The sequence below is a fragment of the Callospermophilus lateralis genome, chromosome 1 (assembly GCF_048772815.1).
Source record: "Callospermophilus lateralis isolate mCalLat2 chromosome 1, mCalLat2.hap1, whole genome shotgun sequence".
Classification (NCBI taxonomy): domain Eukaryota; kingdom Metazoa; phylum Chordata; class Mammalia; order Rodentia; family Sciuridae; genus Callospermophilus; species Callospermophilus lateralis.
The window spans coordinates 147,667,848-147,685,373 of record NC_135305.1 but is presented as its reverse complement, the minus strand read 5'-3'; the positions used below and the strand labels follow the sequence as shown (position 1 = coordinate 147,685,373).

Genomic DNA, 17,526 nt, shown 5'->3' with positions numbered 1-17,526 from the left:
AAGACTAGTCCCAGGCACAGTGCACAATGTTTGCAAGGCAAAGCTTGAAAAGTTGAATTAATTCCACCTACTCCCCCATCCACCCACCCAACTTAATACCCCATATTCCCTAGGATTCGGTACATACTGTAGATGGATATTCCTGGAGGGCAACAAACTCTCTTACCTCCTTTTTGCATTCCCCTCAGCATCCAACAGAATATAGGAGGCGTGCAATAAATGTGACACTATTTTTTCCTTTTACAGACAGTGTAGAGGCAATTGACAGCCTCTATTAAAAATCTAACCATGGATATGTACCCTTTGACCTAGTAATCCCACTTTTTAAAAAAAACTATTTTTAGTTGTAGTTGGATGATATCTTTACTAATTTTTTAATGCAGTGCTGAGAATTGAACCCAGTGCCTCACACATGCTACCACTGAGCCACAACCCCAGACCTGTAATTCCACTTTTAACCATTTATTATTTTATGATAATTTGCAGATAGGTAGATAAATAAGTAGATCCACTGAAGCATTGTGAGTAACAGAAAAAAAAAAAAAGAAAGAAAGAAACCTGGAAATCTTCCAAGTATCTATCCATAAGAGAATAGCTAAATTATGATATATTGAAACGATGGGGTATGATACAGATATTAAAAACAAATGGATTCCATCTATTCCTACTACCATGGAAAGCTGCCCATGATAATATAAAGTGACATCCTGTATAGGATAAAGTATAACCTCTTTTTTATGAGGAAGAAAGTAGCAGATTTATTGGTGGATACAGGAAAAATCTAGAAGAAGAACATAAAGCCTCAGGTAAATGTTTGATTAGTTTAAAATTTTTTTTTCTTTTGCCCCAAGGACCTGAAATCCTTCCTCCTTTTGAGAATAACCAGCTGTGATATTCCTGAGTCAACACAGGGCCTTCAGGCCAGTTAACCACTTGGCAGCAGACTCCACCTGATAACTTCACCTCTTTACCTTTCAGTCTCATTCCCTGTAAACTAAGATAAGACTAATCCCCTTGCAATATTTTTTTATATTCAGATTAAATAAGACAAGGTCCTGGGAGGTCCTGCACAGTGCCTGGTACCAACATGACGTCAGCCACCATTCAATCCCTGTCCTTCCCCTTCCTGTACTGTGTGCATGCTTTCCTGGCTGGAGAGAAGACGGGGCCCACTTTGACCACTGCTGCAACCAGGTTGACCTTCATGGAGTTTGCCTGTCCTTTGTTCTGACTTGAATTTTACTGACCATTCTACAAATGTCTTTTAAGTTATATTCAATCTTTCCTAGAAAAAGGCAAGATTCAAATAGCCTTCTTTTGAAAAACCCTGAATATCCCAAACACTATATTCTGAAAACCAATTTTGGGATGTAAATTCTCACTATTATCCCCCCCCAAAACTCTTGTTTGCCTTTAGTTAAGAATTAGAAGAAAGTTCTAGAAAGTCTAAAATAGTTGAACAGATCCCTAAATACCCCAGACTGGTTCAGTAAAGATGCCAGAAAGTCTGCCCAGCACCAGGTCAAGCCAAACCAAATCCCCCTGGGAAAGCCAGGGATTTACACATCCTCCCTGAGGGCTCCTTGGAACCTGGCAATCTGCCACATTCGCACAGCTTCTTACACTCAGCAGACACCCAGCCAGGCTCCGGACAATTACATTAGAAGAGCACGATTCCATTTACACTGCAATTACCGAAAACAACTGGATTTGTGAACTAACAAGGAGGACAACACTTAGAGGGGCAGCACCTAACATGTATACCATTTCCCCAAATTCACAGCAGATGTAAGATGTTCAGCCCAGCCCTCGAACCCACAGAAGCCACCTGGTTCCCTCTAGCCACCCACTCATCCCAACCTGGCTCTCCATAGGCCCTAGGTATGTGGGTGAATGCTAATTTATACGTCCTGTTTTAAATACATATTGCCATCAAAAAGGTCTTAAACATAAAAAAAATGCACAGATAATAACAGAAGTACTCATACTTTCAGAACTCAAATGCCTTAAAATAAGAACAATGCATATTTATGATGACATGCTGCAGTTGTAAATTTCCTATGGTTCCATTAAAGATTTGAAAAAACAGAACAGCTTTTAAGTTTAAGGCTCAGAAAGTCAAATATATAACAGCCACTGGCAACTTCTAAGAGCTCTCAAACTGATCACTACTTGGTTCTTAGTGTCTACTCCGAAAGATTTGATTTGTTATAACCAGCAGAATAGTACAGAAAATAAGAAGCATCTCTTTCAAGACAAAGAGGCATGTATTCTTTGCTCCTATTCAGGAGACTCCCTGCCAAACTACATTAATCTTTTCTATGGATCAAACAACTTTCCATCTCTTCAAAAATCCTGGATTGATGAGAAAACAACCAACAAAAACCAGCATGCTTTACTATGTGGGGCCAAAATAGACATTCTAAAAGACAAACATTTAAATAGACAGGGTCCTTATCAGAGAAACTAATCAAACTTGATCCCGCCCCCCAACACAATTCCAGATTACAGCATTAAAAATTGAACTGTGCACATTAGGAGAACATAGTTTGGCCATTTACTGGGTAAATTTGGCTATCCCAAGATGTTATTCATATTCCAAAACTACAGTATGGGGTTTATAGTTGTTCCTTCTGGAACACATGGAGTCCATGGGAAAGAAAGTTTGTGCAAATCAAAAAGCTTAATCAATCATTATGCTATTAGGCTTAAAGATACAATGAAGAACCAGGACTTGGGGACTTTCAGAAACACTTTGGGATTGTTAAAAATGTTACCAAATCAAGAGACTCCAAAAGCATCACTGAAAGTCACAAACTGTAAGTCTTGAAGTCTCCACACCAGATGACCTACTGTGAAACAAAGAGCAGTGTCAGCAGATGCTATGAATTAGTTAAGTCCAACGTCATCATCCAGGCTGTCCCAGAGTCTCCGTACTGCGTCTGGTTTTATCCAAAAATGTGACTCTGACCCTGACTTTTACTACTCAGAGATGCCAGTGAGGTGCTCATGTATCTCCCTCAGAAAAAATGTGGCTTTTAATTCAAGAAGACTTTCAGCTATCTAAAGCATGGTTTCCCAGGCCCACCTGCCCATCAGAATCACCAGAAGAAAGACTTTTTAAAAATAAGACGTATTGCCGGATGCAGAGGTACACCTGTAAACCCAGTGACTAGGATGGGCAGCTGAGGCAGAATGATCAAGTTCATGGCCAGACTGGACAACTAAGCAAGACCTATCTCGAAATAAAAAGGGCTAAGGATGCAGGGTGCAGTAGCGCACACCTGTAATCCCAGCAGCTTGGGAGGCTAAGGCAGGAGGACTGTAGTTCAAAGCCAGCCTCAGCAAAAGTGAGGTGCTAAGCAACTCAGTGTGACCTTTTCTCCCAGTAAAATATAAAATAGAGCTGGGGATGTGGCTCAGTGGTCAAGTGCCCTTGAGTTCACTCCCTGATAGAAAAACAAAAGGACTAAGAATACAAAGTGCATTGGTAAAGCACCCTTACATTCAATTCCTAGCACTGTAAAAAAAAAAAAAAAAAAAAAAAGACTATTCATCCAAATAAACACCTGAGTGCCTACTATGTGCAACTGTTCTAGATATTAGGAATAGAGCAGTGAATAAGATAAAAATCCCTGCCTTCATGGCAGGCATCCTAGTGAAACAAAACAGAATTTCAGATGATAATAGTCATCATCATCAACAATGTGCAAAAAGAGTAACACACATCTCTTTCTCACCCCAACCATTAAGGAAGCTTGTTAAAAACATGGATTCCAGAGACTGACTGGCTCCAGACTTTACAGATCTAGCTCCATGGGTAGAGTCCAGGAACCTGAATATTTAAGGAGCTCCTAGGGTGATTCTGATGTAGCTTAGTCCAGCACTGAAGTGGTACCCGCTGCTGACAAGGCTGTGGAACCAGTGTGGCTTCTTTTTCAAACTGGATTAAAAGGTTCCACAGCAGAGGAGAGGTGCCCTTGAATGGACCTTGGCTTTAATACAGCCATCACGTCTGCTGTGCGTATTTTTTCAGTGACTACCTGAATATCAAGACAAGATCACTGACAACAAAGGGCTGGAAAATAACCAGTCCATCAGCACTGAAGCGATGAGCTTCCATCCTTGCAAGGACTGGAGATGTCTCCTGCACACAATGAGCAGCTGTAGGTCACCCCGATGGTGATCACCAAGGACAGTAATCAGAAGCAGACAGACAGGAGGGGGGAAGAGCCCTCTAGTGAAACAGCCCTAAACAATGTGGCAACCCTGCTGATGGCTGAGAAAGCGCAGCAGCTGACAGACGAGCCCGAGCCCGGCTTGGAGCTATAATGGACTTGCTCTTTTAAAGCAAAGACTTTCAGGCCAACAGAGACAGACCCTTCTGATGGCAGCAGCTGCAGATGCTAATTAAAGGGCAAATCTTACATGTGTTCAGTTTGGAAGGAGCGGATGCTTCTCTGTTGGTGTTTCCATCTATACCCCAAGTACTGAGATAGCAATTTCCAAGCACTGCATTGAATTTAAAGTGAAGGACAAATGCGGGCCCTCATGCATGCTAGTGTGCCTGGGTGTGCTAGCATGCATGTGGGGGGAATGAACGTTTAATAGTTCTTTAGTACTGCTATGGTTTGAATGTGTCTCCCTGAAGTTCCTGTGTTGGAAACTTAACCCCTAAACTCATACCTTTTTTTTTTTTTTTAATATTTTTAGTTATTGATTGAACTAACTTCCTTCCTTCCTTCCTTCCTTCCTTCCTTCCTTCCTTCCTTCCTTTTCTTCTTTCTTTCTTTATTTATTTATATGTGGTGCTGAGAATCAAACCCAGAGCCTCACACATGCTAAGCAAGTGCTCTACTACTGAGCCACAACTACAGCCCTAAACTCATATCTTGATGGAATATTGAGGTGGGACCTTTCGGGAGTAATTTGGGTTAGGTGAAGTCAGGAGAGTGGGGCCCCTGCAATAGCATTAGTGGCATTATAAGAAGAGGCAGAGAAATCCAGACTCACATATTTGCTCTCTCTTGCCATGTGATGATGCAGCAAGAAGTCCCTCACCAGATACCAAGCAGACACCAGAGTCATTTTCATGGACCTCTCATCCTCCAGAACCATTAGCTATCTAAATCTCTGTTCTTTATAATTTACCCAGTCTCAGGATATAGCACCAGAAAACAGACTAAGGACTCTGTTATAATTTGAATAGGCATTATTAGAGGCATGCTGTTGTAGGGTGGCTAAGAGGGTCTTGAAAGTGTTACCTTGAAATGCTTGCACATTCAGCATGACTGAAAGTGACATTTATAAAAAAATGTGATGATACCAATGGCTTCCATGAATACTCTTCCAATTTCCTGATCTTTGGCACATGGGAGGAAGGGAAGGCATTATTTAAGCAGAGTGACACCTGGCAGAGACCCTATATTATTCTTCATGAAGGGCTGGGTGACCCAGAAAAAAAGAGAGAAGACCCTTTGTCTCAGAAAATATGAATCCCAGTCTGATTCAACCATCTATTTTAAAAGCCCTTATTGAGGATTGAATCATCCAGAATCTTGGCAAGAGAGAGACAGTACACTCAAACCAGGTAATTGTGGACATTAATTAATGAAGGGGTTATTTACAAAGGTACAAATTAGCTTAAAAGGAAACAAACATAGTATGATAGGAGACCCCAGGGCTAGCAACAGCAAGAATATATGTGTCACTCCTGGTCCTGGAAGACAAGGAAAGGGATTTCAGATATGTTTGAAATTGCTGGCAGGACAAGAGGAAGAAGCAATGATCAGAAAATAACTAGAGCTACAGACGTAGATGACGATTCTCAAAGTGAGGTCCCCAGAGCAGCAGCAGCAGTATCACCTGAACACTTAATGGAAATGCAAATTTCAGGGTCCCACCCAGAGCTATTGAACCAGGGGAACGAAGGGGGACAATGTGATTAAACTGTGGCTCCTAAAATGGCAAAACTCTCAACACACTCACGTGAGATACACCTGAAAACACAAAACAACTATTTTAAAGGCACAAAAAAACTCATAGAACCCACCGCCCTCCCCCACTCCCCAGCTGCCAAGGCAATAACACACTCAGCAACTGAATTGGGGTCAAAAAAAAGGAATTAATATCTCATTTGACAATGAGAAAATTGAAGCTGAAAAAGCCAACAGCTCTGGAGAGACCAAACAAGGAAAAGTAATAAAACAAGAACGATATTCCAAGGAACAACCTCTCTCTGAAGGGCAGCTGGCTTCGAAACACTGGCTTCTGAAGTGGCAGCGAGTGAGCACATGCCTAGTGAGTTTTGAGAAGTGCCTGAAAAATCAGATAATCTTAGCCAAGAGATCAAAACAGCACATGTCTCGCTGTCAAAACTATCATAAGCTGCACATTTCAGTAAACAATGGAGTTGCATTCATTAACTCTCTCCTGGCTCCCAATGACAAAAACATCATGGGGGGGTGTTCACTAAGTCCCTAGGGTCAGTACCTAGAAACAGTCCACTTCCAGATTACTACAAATTGCACAGGTACAGTTTAAAAGTGAGAGAGGATATATAAAAAGCTAATCCCAAGCAGCACATGAGGCAATCAGCAATCATTTCGGATAAAGTGGTGCAATACAATGAGTCAAAATATGGAAGGTGGAGTTAGGAGGCCTGGCTTCAAATTCTAGCTCCTCCTCTGTGGCAGACTCAACTGTCCCCACAAAATCCATCCTTCCTTTCTTCCATAGTAATAACAGTACCTGGACATAGGCCATGCAGCTAGACAATACATGCCCAAGTCTCCCTGGTGGGTAGATGTGCACGCACATGACTAAATTCTGGCAAGCAGAATGTGGGAGGAAATGGTGGCCCCCACTTCCACATCATTCTGTGTGAAAGAAACTTGCCTGCTCTGAATTCCTGCTCTTTTTTCTTTTTTTCTTTTTTAAATATTTATTTATTTATGTATCTTTAGTTTTATGTGGATACATTAGTTTGTTTTTATGTGGTGCCAAGGATTGAACCCACTACCTCATGCATGCTAGGCAAGCACTCTACCACTGAGCCACCACCCCAGCCCCTGCTCTTTTTTCTTAACAGCCAGCTGGAACAAAAACATGAAATGGCCCAACTTCAACCATGTAAAAAAATGTAAGGAATGGAGGAGCCACAAGATGGAAGGAACCTGGGTCCCTGGATTATCAAATGCAACAGAGCTGTTCCATTAGCCTAGAATGGATACTGGAGACTCTTTGTTATAGCAGCTGAGCTTATACCATAACTAACACCTCTCAGTCCAACTGGGGACAAACATTTGGAATGAACAGAGAGAAGACAATGGAAGGTTACAGGAGGGAAAGAAAGTTCATGGGTCAATTATAGGCTGAGAGCAAGGGCAGTCTGAAGAGCCCCTAAATATGAAAAATATCAACCCAAAAAAAATCTCACAAAAAAATTTAGATACAACAATACTGAAAGTGGCAGGTTGTAAAACAATGTTTTCTTTGTTAAGATCAGCTCCTTCACTGAAGGACACTGATGAAGGCATCTGTTGCACAGAACTGAACAGATTTCTCCATGAACCAGATCAACAAAACACTGCTTCCATGGGCAGCCTGCCAGAACACCAGACTAGCCTGTTATATAGAACCAGACAGTAAAAGGGAATTCGCGACCATTTTCTATGCACCAGAAAATGGTAAGCCTCATTCATTGGTATGTCACTGCAAATGGAAATTTTTAAGCCTCAAAATTCGAAAGAAACCAAGTTCAATTTCCCTGCATTGCATTCCAATTTTTGAAAATCTTATTGGGTCTATCTTGAATTACGTACTTTAGAGAGCAAAACTCCCACTGCTAACATAATATGATTTTGTAACACAATAAGTAAATTTGTATGTAAATCAGATTTCTATGAAATTAATCATACATTCATCTAATAAATATTTCTTAGGCATTCATTTGGCAAAGCTCTAATTGGGAACAAGAGAGAGATAATTGCTCCCCTCATGGAGAAAGTAGCCTAGTGGAAGAGCCCAGCTGTCACTCATGTAGGGGAAGTAGAGGGTGCTATGGGCATAGAGCAGTGGGCAATCATCCCAGAAGCAGAGGGTCCAAGAAGTTTTCTAGAAGCAACATCTGATCCAAGCCCAGAAAGAAAACTAGGAGTTAGTCAGGTAAATAGAGAAAGAATGAACAGCATGCAGAAGAGTCAGAAGCAAGGTCAAAGATCCAAAGAAAGTTCAGGATGCATATAAAATGAAAGGAGAGAAACGGTGCTGGATGAGTGCACTCGGAGGCATGTGAACCACGCAGAAGAGTCTGGACTTCTTCCAGGTGACGGTGGGGTGTCTTGAAGAATTCTAACAGCAAGATGACTCGGCTGCAGTATGTGGGCGACCTGAGGGGTAGGGCAAGACAGATGGCAGGGAGAACACTCGGGAGGTTACGACAGTAATGCAGGCCAAAGAAAACAGAGGGGTCTCACTCAGGAGAGGTAGGACTGGAAAGCAGGGATGGCCAAGATGCACAGTAGGTAGAATTCTATTTGTTTTTCATTGATTTAAAATGTATCTTTAATTAAACCATATTAGCATTACAAATTGGCATTCAACTGTCAGGGGAGCTTACCACAATATCTAAGTTTCACCAAGCTCCAAAGATTTAGTGATGTATAAGTGGTCAATAAGCATGATGGAATTTCAATTCTTTACAGTGCCAATACAAATCCAGGATTCCCTTAGTTTGCAACAGAATGTGTTTGGAGACTCAGAATGTTTCAGATTTTGGAAAGGCCAAGTGAAGCATACATTTTATATTACATACCACCTCAATAAGGGGCTGGACCAGCACCTCATAATCAAATGCATTCATAATTTTGTGGCAAAATATGTGAATAGTCACACTAAAGGGAATAAATAAAGAGACAAGTGGCCTGAAGAGTTCGGGTCAGACTTTGCTGCAAACTGAATTCAAGTCAGTTCTGCTGCCAAACAAGTGAAAAAAAGAACTTAAGGTTATTCAGAGCTCTGGGCACTTAGGAATTACAGATAAGGGATAGTAGAACTATCAATACATCATCATTCCCATGCTGTTTGAGTTTCTATATGAAAATCATTTCTCTATAAAGCATTTTACTCCAAAATACCAAATCACTTAAGAAGAAAATACAGATAAGGAAACAACTGCAAGATCCCATTGGTAATACTCAATTGAGCTACTAAAGAAGGGTATAAAAATGTTCTTGAATCCAAGTGCCAATGGACTGAGGCAAATAGCACTAAAGAAAATAGCTGTTTTTAAGATGTTTCCCATCTTGCAAGACGGCAGATGGAAAGTCTGAAAAGAAACTGAAGATGTCAAGGCCAGAGGTAAGATCAAGAGGGATGGCCCACAGCCAGAGTGACTAAATAAGAAAAAACCCCGCAGCTGGGACCCTGTCCTAGAGGAGGAACCAGCAGCCATCACCATTCTGAGAGGTATGACAGGAGGGCTTTATCCAAGCAGGAGTTCCCAGGAGCTAAATCCACAACTAAGAACTAAAAAGAAAGGCACGGTTCCTTCCACTATGACAAAGCCAGGCTGTGGTAATAAGAATTATGACACCAAAGCAGGAAATTCTCAAAATGCCCAGATACCACCCTCTGAAGATGTCACCTGAAAACCACTGGACCATGACAAAGCACTAGAGTCTGCAGGGAGGAAAAGCGCAGCTGGGGTTCCCCACAAGACCCCTCTGATCTTCGTCATTGACCTCCAGAAAGGCAAGCAGGTGCCCATCAAGCCACTGAGCAGTGGCTTACCACATGTGACTAGACCACTAAATCTTCCACTGAGTTCCATTACACAGAAACTCAAAATTGGCCATCACCTGTACCAAAACTGACCTTCATAGCATGAGAATCCCAAACAATGTTGAACTGTAAGAAGCAGCAGCTTCATGAGACAAGGCATCAAGGTGAGCTCTTTAATCCAAAGGAAGAAAAAAATGAATTTACAGAACAGTGAAGGGCAAACAGGAAAACTGTGGACTCTCAATATTTGCAAAAAAAAAAAAAAAAATCTCAGTCCTTCCTGACCCCAGGGCTGCCTATGCTCTATGTTGCCTTGAAAATGAGGCTTAACCCCACAAGTTGGTGTCCTAACCTCTTAAAGAGCTCTCAGTAAAATACCCAAAACAACACGAACACACACCCAAGAAGCAAACAAAACAAACAGAAGTGTTGTTGTATCCAGAAAGGTAACGAAGAAGCCCGTCCATCCAAACAGGACAGGCTCCGCGAGACACAGAGAGCACAAGGCAAGTGTCCCCTGGATAGCAAGTGGCCTGGAACAGAGGTGACCCCAGAAATACACCAAGGTCATCAGAGGAGGTGAGGGCTCCACACTCCAAGTCCCAAGGAAAGAAAGTGTCCGTGGAAAGGGACACGCCAGTGCACGGCCAGGCTCCCAAGGCCTCATGTGACAACACACTCACTCAGAAGGCTGGGCGAAGCCAGGGGCTTCTCCACAGGCTCTGGGTTCTCAACTAGCACGAAACCAAGGCAGATCACAGACAAAGTGCCCAATAAGAGTCCAAGACAGATGACCTTTTATCTCTCTTCACTTTTTGTTACGTGAGCTTCTATAAAAGTTTATCTCCACCCAAAGTAATATGATAAATTTTGTTTTGTTTTGTTTTTGATACTGAGGATTGAACACAGAAGTCCTTTTCCACTGAGATACATACCCAGCCCTTCTTTTTATTTTATTTCTTTTTTTATTCTCAGACAGGGTCTCATTAAGTTGCTGAGGCTGGCCTCAAATCTGCAATCCTCCTGCCTCAGTCTCACAAGTCACTGGGATTACAGGCAGATGCCCCCACACCCATCTTAGCCTTGTTTTACGGGCTGAGTCAGGAACAAAAATTGTTTTGAACACAATCTCTTTATTTTATTTATTTATTTTTATGTGGTGCTGAGGATGGAACCAGGGCCTTGCACATGCTAGAAGAGCATGCTACTACTGAGCCACAACCCCAGCCCTAGGATACATGTTTTAAACTTATGAATGTCATCCCCCAAGAACCTAAACAAGGCCCTAAATCAGACTCCCTGCGTACCAGGGAAATCTATGCCACCATCCTGAAGAAAGAAGCAGGGGCCAGTTCAGTGAAGTCCCTGGATTCAACCTCCAGCACCAAAAATAAAGAAAGAATGAAGCATACCTCTATGTACTGACATTCAAGGGTGTCTGGGATAAAGTGTTAAAAGGAAAAGAAAGAAAGAAAAAAAAGTAAGCTGAAGAGTCAGATGGAGAGTAACATACCATTTTTATATGAGCAGATTCAATCCCCCCCACACCCCAGGCCACAGTTAAGGGTCAAAAAGAACATCACCACCATTAACACTTGTCTCCCTAGAGGGGGATTTGGGGGGGGGGGGAATAGAGGCCTATCTCTCCTACTTCATACATGTCTCAGCGTGTAGGTTCTCTCTTTTTTTTAACTGACACATAATAATTTTACACATTCCTTGGGTACTGTGTGAGATTTCAAAACAGGTATACAATGTGCAATCATCAAACCAGAATAATTAACATACCCATTGCCTCAAATATTTATCATGTTTACGTTGGGAACATTCAAAATCTTCTCTCCTAGTTATTTTGAAATGCATAATAAACTGTTAGTATAATCACCCTACCATGCTAGAGGACACCAACACCCAAGCCTCCTTGGTGTTGGTATATTAGTACACACTAACCAGCCTTCCTCTATCATTGCCCTCCCCACCCTTCCAAGCCCCTGGAAACTACCATTCTACTCTCCACTTGTAGGAGATCAACTCTTCTAGCTTCTCCATGAGTGAGAACAGGCTGCATTTTCTCCTAACAAATTAAATCAAAGCAAGATTCTATTAAAAGCAGTTACAGATGATTCCCAAATAAGCCATTTCTTGTTATTGCCCTTTAAACCAGAGCTGCAGGACTCAGGAGTCACCAGGTGTTTCTAAATGGGCTGGCTTTTCATCTTAGAACAAGGAGAACAGGGAGACGCCTGGGAGTCAGAAAAGTGACTGAATGAATGAGAGGTGCCATGGACATCAGTGGCAAGAACCACATTCAACTCTGCAACTGTGGCACCTGCCTGTCAGGAGCTCAGCTCATTCCAGAGAGATGGATGTAAAGACTCACCAGGTAAAGGTTATTTTTATCCTGGAAGGCATACTGTAATTGGGGGATCCAAGGGCTTGTGCTCCGAGATAATATGTTCCGTTCTTCCTCAAAAAATGAAACCTAGGGCAAAAAGAAACCCTTTAGATAATTATAATACAAAGAACCGAATTGGGGGTAGGGGAGTGACCTTTGCTATGTCTTGAAGCCTAAACTCGCAGTTCTTTTTTTTTTTTTTGGTGGTGCTAAGAATTGAACCCAGGGCCTTGTGCATGTGAGGCAAGCACTCTGCCAACTGAGCTACATCCCCAGCCCCCTAAACTCATGTTTCCAAAGAAAAAAAAGCCATCCCATAGCCTGGCATTCCACAAATCTGTTATTCACCTACTTGGTTCACAATGTTTGCCAGAGCCACATAATAACTGTCCAATTATTTACTTAGCATCTTTCTTTAAAGTCAACCTACTTCCTTGGAATTAAATATCTCTGTCCCTCACATTCCTATGTTCATATAGGAATACACAACCAGTGTAACTCCATATGTCCAACCACAAAATGGGAAGTTACATTCCACATATGTCTGATATGTCAAAATACACTCTACTGTCATGTAGAACTAAAAAAGAATAAAAATAAATAAATATCTCTGCCCCTCTTCACCGTCCCTTCTTGAACAGTTCGGTCTGAAGGCCAGCAGTGGAGTGCAAGGGAAGCACTGGGGAACCTCAGTGCCAAGAGCAGGGCCTCAGTAGCTGGCAATGCACAGGGCGGCCACCAGGTATGAGGCAGCCAGTGTGGCTATCAGGGGCCAACGCCGGGGAAGGAGGACACCCAATATGTAAGGGTGATCTCAAACAAGTTATTAGGACTCACCAAGGGGACAGGGGATAACAACAAAGATAGTAGAGAGGATGCAGGCAGATGAAAAAGTACATAAAAATATTAAACTTACAATCTCAGAGAAGAGGGTTACTGCTATGATTTGGATAAATGACCCCCAAAGGCTCATGTGTTAAAGGTTTGGTTCTCGGCCCACTGTGCTATGGGGGATTTTGAAGAGGTAGAGCATGAAGGGAGGTCCTCTGGTCACTGGAGGCATGCCCTCCAAGGGAATGCTGGGAGACGCTAGCCCTTCATTGTGCTTTCACACCCAGACCATGCGGTGAAGAGTTCCGCTGCATGTTGCTGCCTCACCACAGGCCCAAGAGCAACAGGGCCAAATAGCTATGGACTAAATCCTATAATCTGTGAGTCAAAATAATCCTTTTTTCTTTATAAGCTGATTTTCAGGTGTTTGTTATAGTAAAAGAAGGCTGACTAACATAGTTATAAACATGAAAAGGGTGAAAACTAAAATGAACCCTCTTGAATTGGATTGGAATTAGAAAATACTAGTGTGAATATAGTTTTCAATACATAGCTACGTAGCAATAAATATAGAGGTAAATGTAAGTGTGTGTGTGTGTGCGCGCGCACTGTATAAGTAGATATATTGTACATATATACTTGTATTCATTAGCACTGTCCCCTGAAAGGAGTCTGAGAGCAGTGTAATCCCAGTAGCAATCAGAACATCCAGTGTTCAGATCTTGGCCTCTAAACCCATTTCCACAAAACAGGGCTCCTTGGAGAAAAGATTGATGCAGGGAAAGTAAGCATATGTGAAAACCCAGAACATCCTGCAGTACCAGAAAACAAGAAAGTACTCAAGAATGATATGTCAGAGGGACACAAAAGCCAACCTAAAGAGACAACTTGGAGACAATTCAATATAAAAATAAATAATGATAGTAACAGATTGTTACAATAGTAACACATTGACTGAAATAGAAAAAAAATCAAATCCACATAAATATAAATGAATAAATCATAAATTTTATGAGGAATAGGATATTTACATTGTTGGAAGGAACCTCCTCATAAAATTCTGATTTGGGTACAAAGGAGGAAAGCTTAACTTCACAGTAGAAGAGCATGGCAAGCAGATTAATGCAGTAATCAAAGTGACCATCACCCAGAATGTGACAAATGGAAACCCCTGGGAATCGGAATAGTGAATTGGAACAGCATCTCCCACCTGCAATATTTCTGCCAACGATCTATAACCAGGATCTAAGCCTGAGCCATATCAGACATATCCAAGTTCTACAAAACAACTGGCCTGTAATCATCAGAATCATACAGGTCACGAGAGCCAGGAAAAATTAAGAAAGAGACTGAAAAATTAAGGAAAGAGACTGAAGAGATAGGACAAGTAAATATCAGGTGTGACCCTGGACTAGTTCCTTGATCTAAAAGATGTAATGGGGACAGCTGGTGAAACCTGAAGGGAGTCTGAAGATTAGCAGGCACTAAGGCCTCATTACTCATTTCCTGATATTTGGGGAAGTGGGGATACCTGGGATTGATCTCAGGGGCACTCGACCACTGAGCCACATCCCCAGCCCTATTTTGGATTTTATTTAGAGACAGGGTCTCACTGAGTTGCTTAGTACCTCGCTATTGCTGAGGCTGGCTTTGAACTCTGTCTCAGCCTCCCCAGCCACTGGGATTACAGGTATATGCCACTGCACCCAGATCATTCCGTGATTTTGATGGTAGTGTGGTAATTCCTGAGAAAATGTCCTTGGTGAAGGAAATACACACTAAAGTTTCAGAAGTACTTTAGTTTAGAAGTACAGGTCAGGTTGACAACTTACTTTTAAAGGGGTCAGCACGGGAAACATTGTACTTTCCAAAGGCTAATTCTTCCTATTGACCTGGCTAGTTCACAGCACTCAGTTATTCAGTCAAACACTAACCCAGGTGTTGCTGTGAAGATGTTTCATAGATGCAGTTATCATTTACAATCAGTTGCCTTTAAGGAGATGTTCCTCAGTAACCTGGGTGGGCCTCATCCAATCAGTTGAAAGGCCTTAAGAACAAAATTGCAGTTTCCCTGAAGAAGAAGTTCTGCCTCAGGACTGCATCATCAGCTCCTACTCAAGAATTTCCGCCTACTCTCCCGCCCTACAAACTTTAGATTTCCAGTTTCCACATTATATAAAAATCAACCACCTGAAATAAATTCTACAGAAATATATATACACATGCATTTTATGTGTATATTCTATATGATCCTTGTGTGTATGTAAATTTTAGTGCATATATATTTTGTGTATACATGTGTGCATGTATGTATGTATGTGTGTGTTTGCACACACAAATACAATCATCACTTGGTATCCATGGGAGACTGGTTCCAGGACCCCTGCAAATACCAAAATCTACAGATGCTCAAGTCCCTGATACAGTATTTACATAGAACCCACACACTTCTTCTCATATACTTAAAATCTCTTCTAGGCTACTTATAATACTTCACTGTAAGTGCTATGCAAATAGCACAAATAGTTATACTATATTTTTTTAGGGAATAATGACAAAAAGAAAAAGCCAATACATATTCAGTACACATGCAATTATTTTGCCCCTAAATATTTTTCTCAGTTTTCAGTTCACTGAATCCACAGAAGCAGAACCCACCAATATGGAGAGCAAACTATAAACATCAAATATTTCAGGAAAAAAACATACTGTATGTGGGGCTGGGATTGTGGCTCAGTGGTAGATCACTCGCCTAGAACGTGTGAGGCACTGGTTCGATCCTCAGCACCACATACAAATAAATAAGTAAAATAAAGGTATTTGTCAATCTACAACTTTAAAAGTATTTTAAAAATATATCCATACTGTATGTGATGGCTATATACACACATGTATACTGGTTCTATTTCTCTTGAGAGCCCGACTGATTCATTGCTCTTGCAACTTTTCTATAAATTTGTGATTGCTTCAAAATGTAAATAAATGTGATTTTTAAATATACCTCCCAGGATGGGAAAGGGTAGGAAATACTGAATGAATTTAACAAAATCATGTTATATGCATATAGAAATGTACCACAGGAAATTTCTTTATGTATATGTAGAGAGTAGCAATCAAAAATAAACAAACATTAGTGAAAGGAACTTCAGGAGAGAAGAAGGAGAATGAGGAGGGAGGAGGGTAGGAATGGGAACTGAAATCCTTACATGTATGAGTTCATCAAAATATATATAACTACTATGTATGATTATAATGCTTTATAAAAACAAACAAATAAATAAACCTCCCATTTAGTTCCAACAACTGTGAAAGTACAGGCTCTAATGGAGTAGTTAACATTAAGCTATTAAATGTTTTAAAATAATTTGTCCATGCACACACCCAGGAAATACATCCAAGCCATGTGGAGAACAGCCCCCCAGCCCCAGTCACTGGCTGCCCCCAAGGCTACCCCTTCCTTTTGCTGACACAGAAAAGGTGTTCATGGAGATTGGCAGAACGCAACAGTCTCCACTTTTACTTACTTGCCATTCACTCTGACCCCTGAAACTTCCATTAAAGTAAATGGTTTCTGAGGACCTCTTCTGGTTGTCACAGGACTCTGGGCTCCCAGGTGACAGGGTTTGCTTGCAGGATACCACTTTTCCTTAACCTCCTCTCCAACTTTTCCTTTCAGTTTCTCCCTGTGCTAGCCTCTCTCTCTCATGTCCTTAAATCCCAAACCCTTACCAGGATTCCAAGAAGGACCCTTCTTTTCTCTTACATTCACCCTCTTAAGAAATGGGTGGATGGTTTTCATTAACTCCTGCACGTGTGTGATTTTAAAAAGCTCAGCCCACACCTCACACGTGGTCATTTCAGGTCATTCATCTGGAGAAGGACACATCTGTCTGAACATCTCTATGATCTGCCTGCAGTGTGGAATGCTGAATCTGTTTCTTTTTCTTTTCTTTTCTTTCTTTTTTTTTTTAACACAATGCCTTTATTTTTATGTGGTGCTGAGGATTGAACCCAGGTCCCGACCGTGCTAGGTGAGCACTCTACCGCTGAGCCACAATCCCAGCCCCCTGAATCCATTTCTTACATGCACTATTTCCCATCTAAGACATAAGCACTTCAAGGTTGAGCTACATCTAAGGCCTCTACCCGAGGACCTAGAAATACACCCAACACAGTGAATGCTCACCAAGTGTGCACTGATGATGGATGGTTCCTATCCTGACGTGGGAGGCTGGGTGAACAGCTCCACTCCTGTCTTCCAAACTATTTGCAACATCCATCATTTTTCCTTCCTATGATGCTGCTCACATTTTATTCCAAAATACAGAGGCCACATCATCCTTGGTCTCTGACAAGCAGCTTTCCACTCTCCACTGCTTTTCTGATTAGAGGCTGCACGTAGTCACTCAAATCCACTGGGAACCAGACTCTGATCCCAACCCCTCCTTCCAAAAGCCTAAATGATCCCAGGCACCTCAAGAAGTGAACTGCAATTCAAAACAACAGTTCTTGGGGGA

General features: G+C 41.6%; 1 protein-coding gene across 3 annotated transcripts in view; it reads right to left on the bottom strand.

The window, feature by feature from the left end:
- Cit (citron rho-interacting serine/threonine kinase) overlaps positions 1–17,526 on the bottom strand; it is a 157,190-nt gene that overhangs the window by 124,150 nt on the left and 15,514 nt on the right. For all 3 annotated transcript variants that reach the window (XM_077108940.1, XM_077108941.1, XM_077108942.1), the window contains exon 4: positions 12,164–12,265. In XM_077108940.1, coding sequence (XP_076965055.1) covers positions 12,164–12,265 — 102 coding nt within the window. The remainder of the gene's footprint in view (positions 1–12,163; positions 12,266–17,526) is intronic.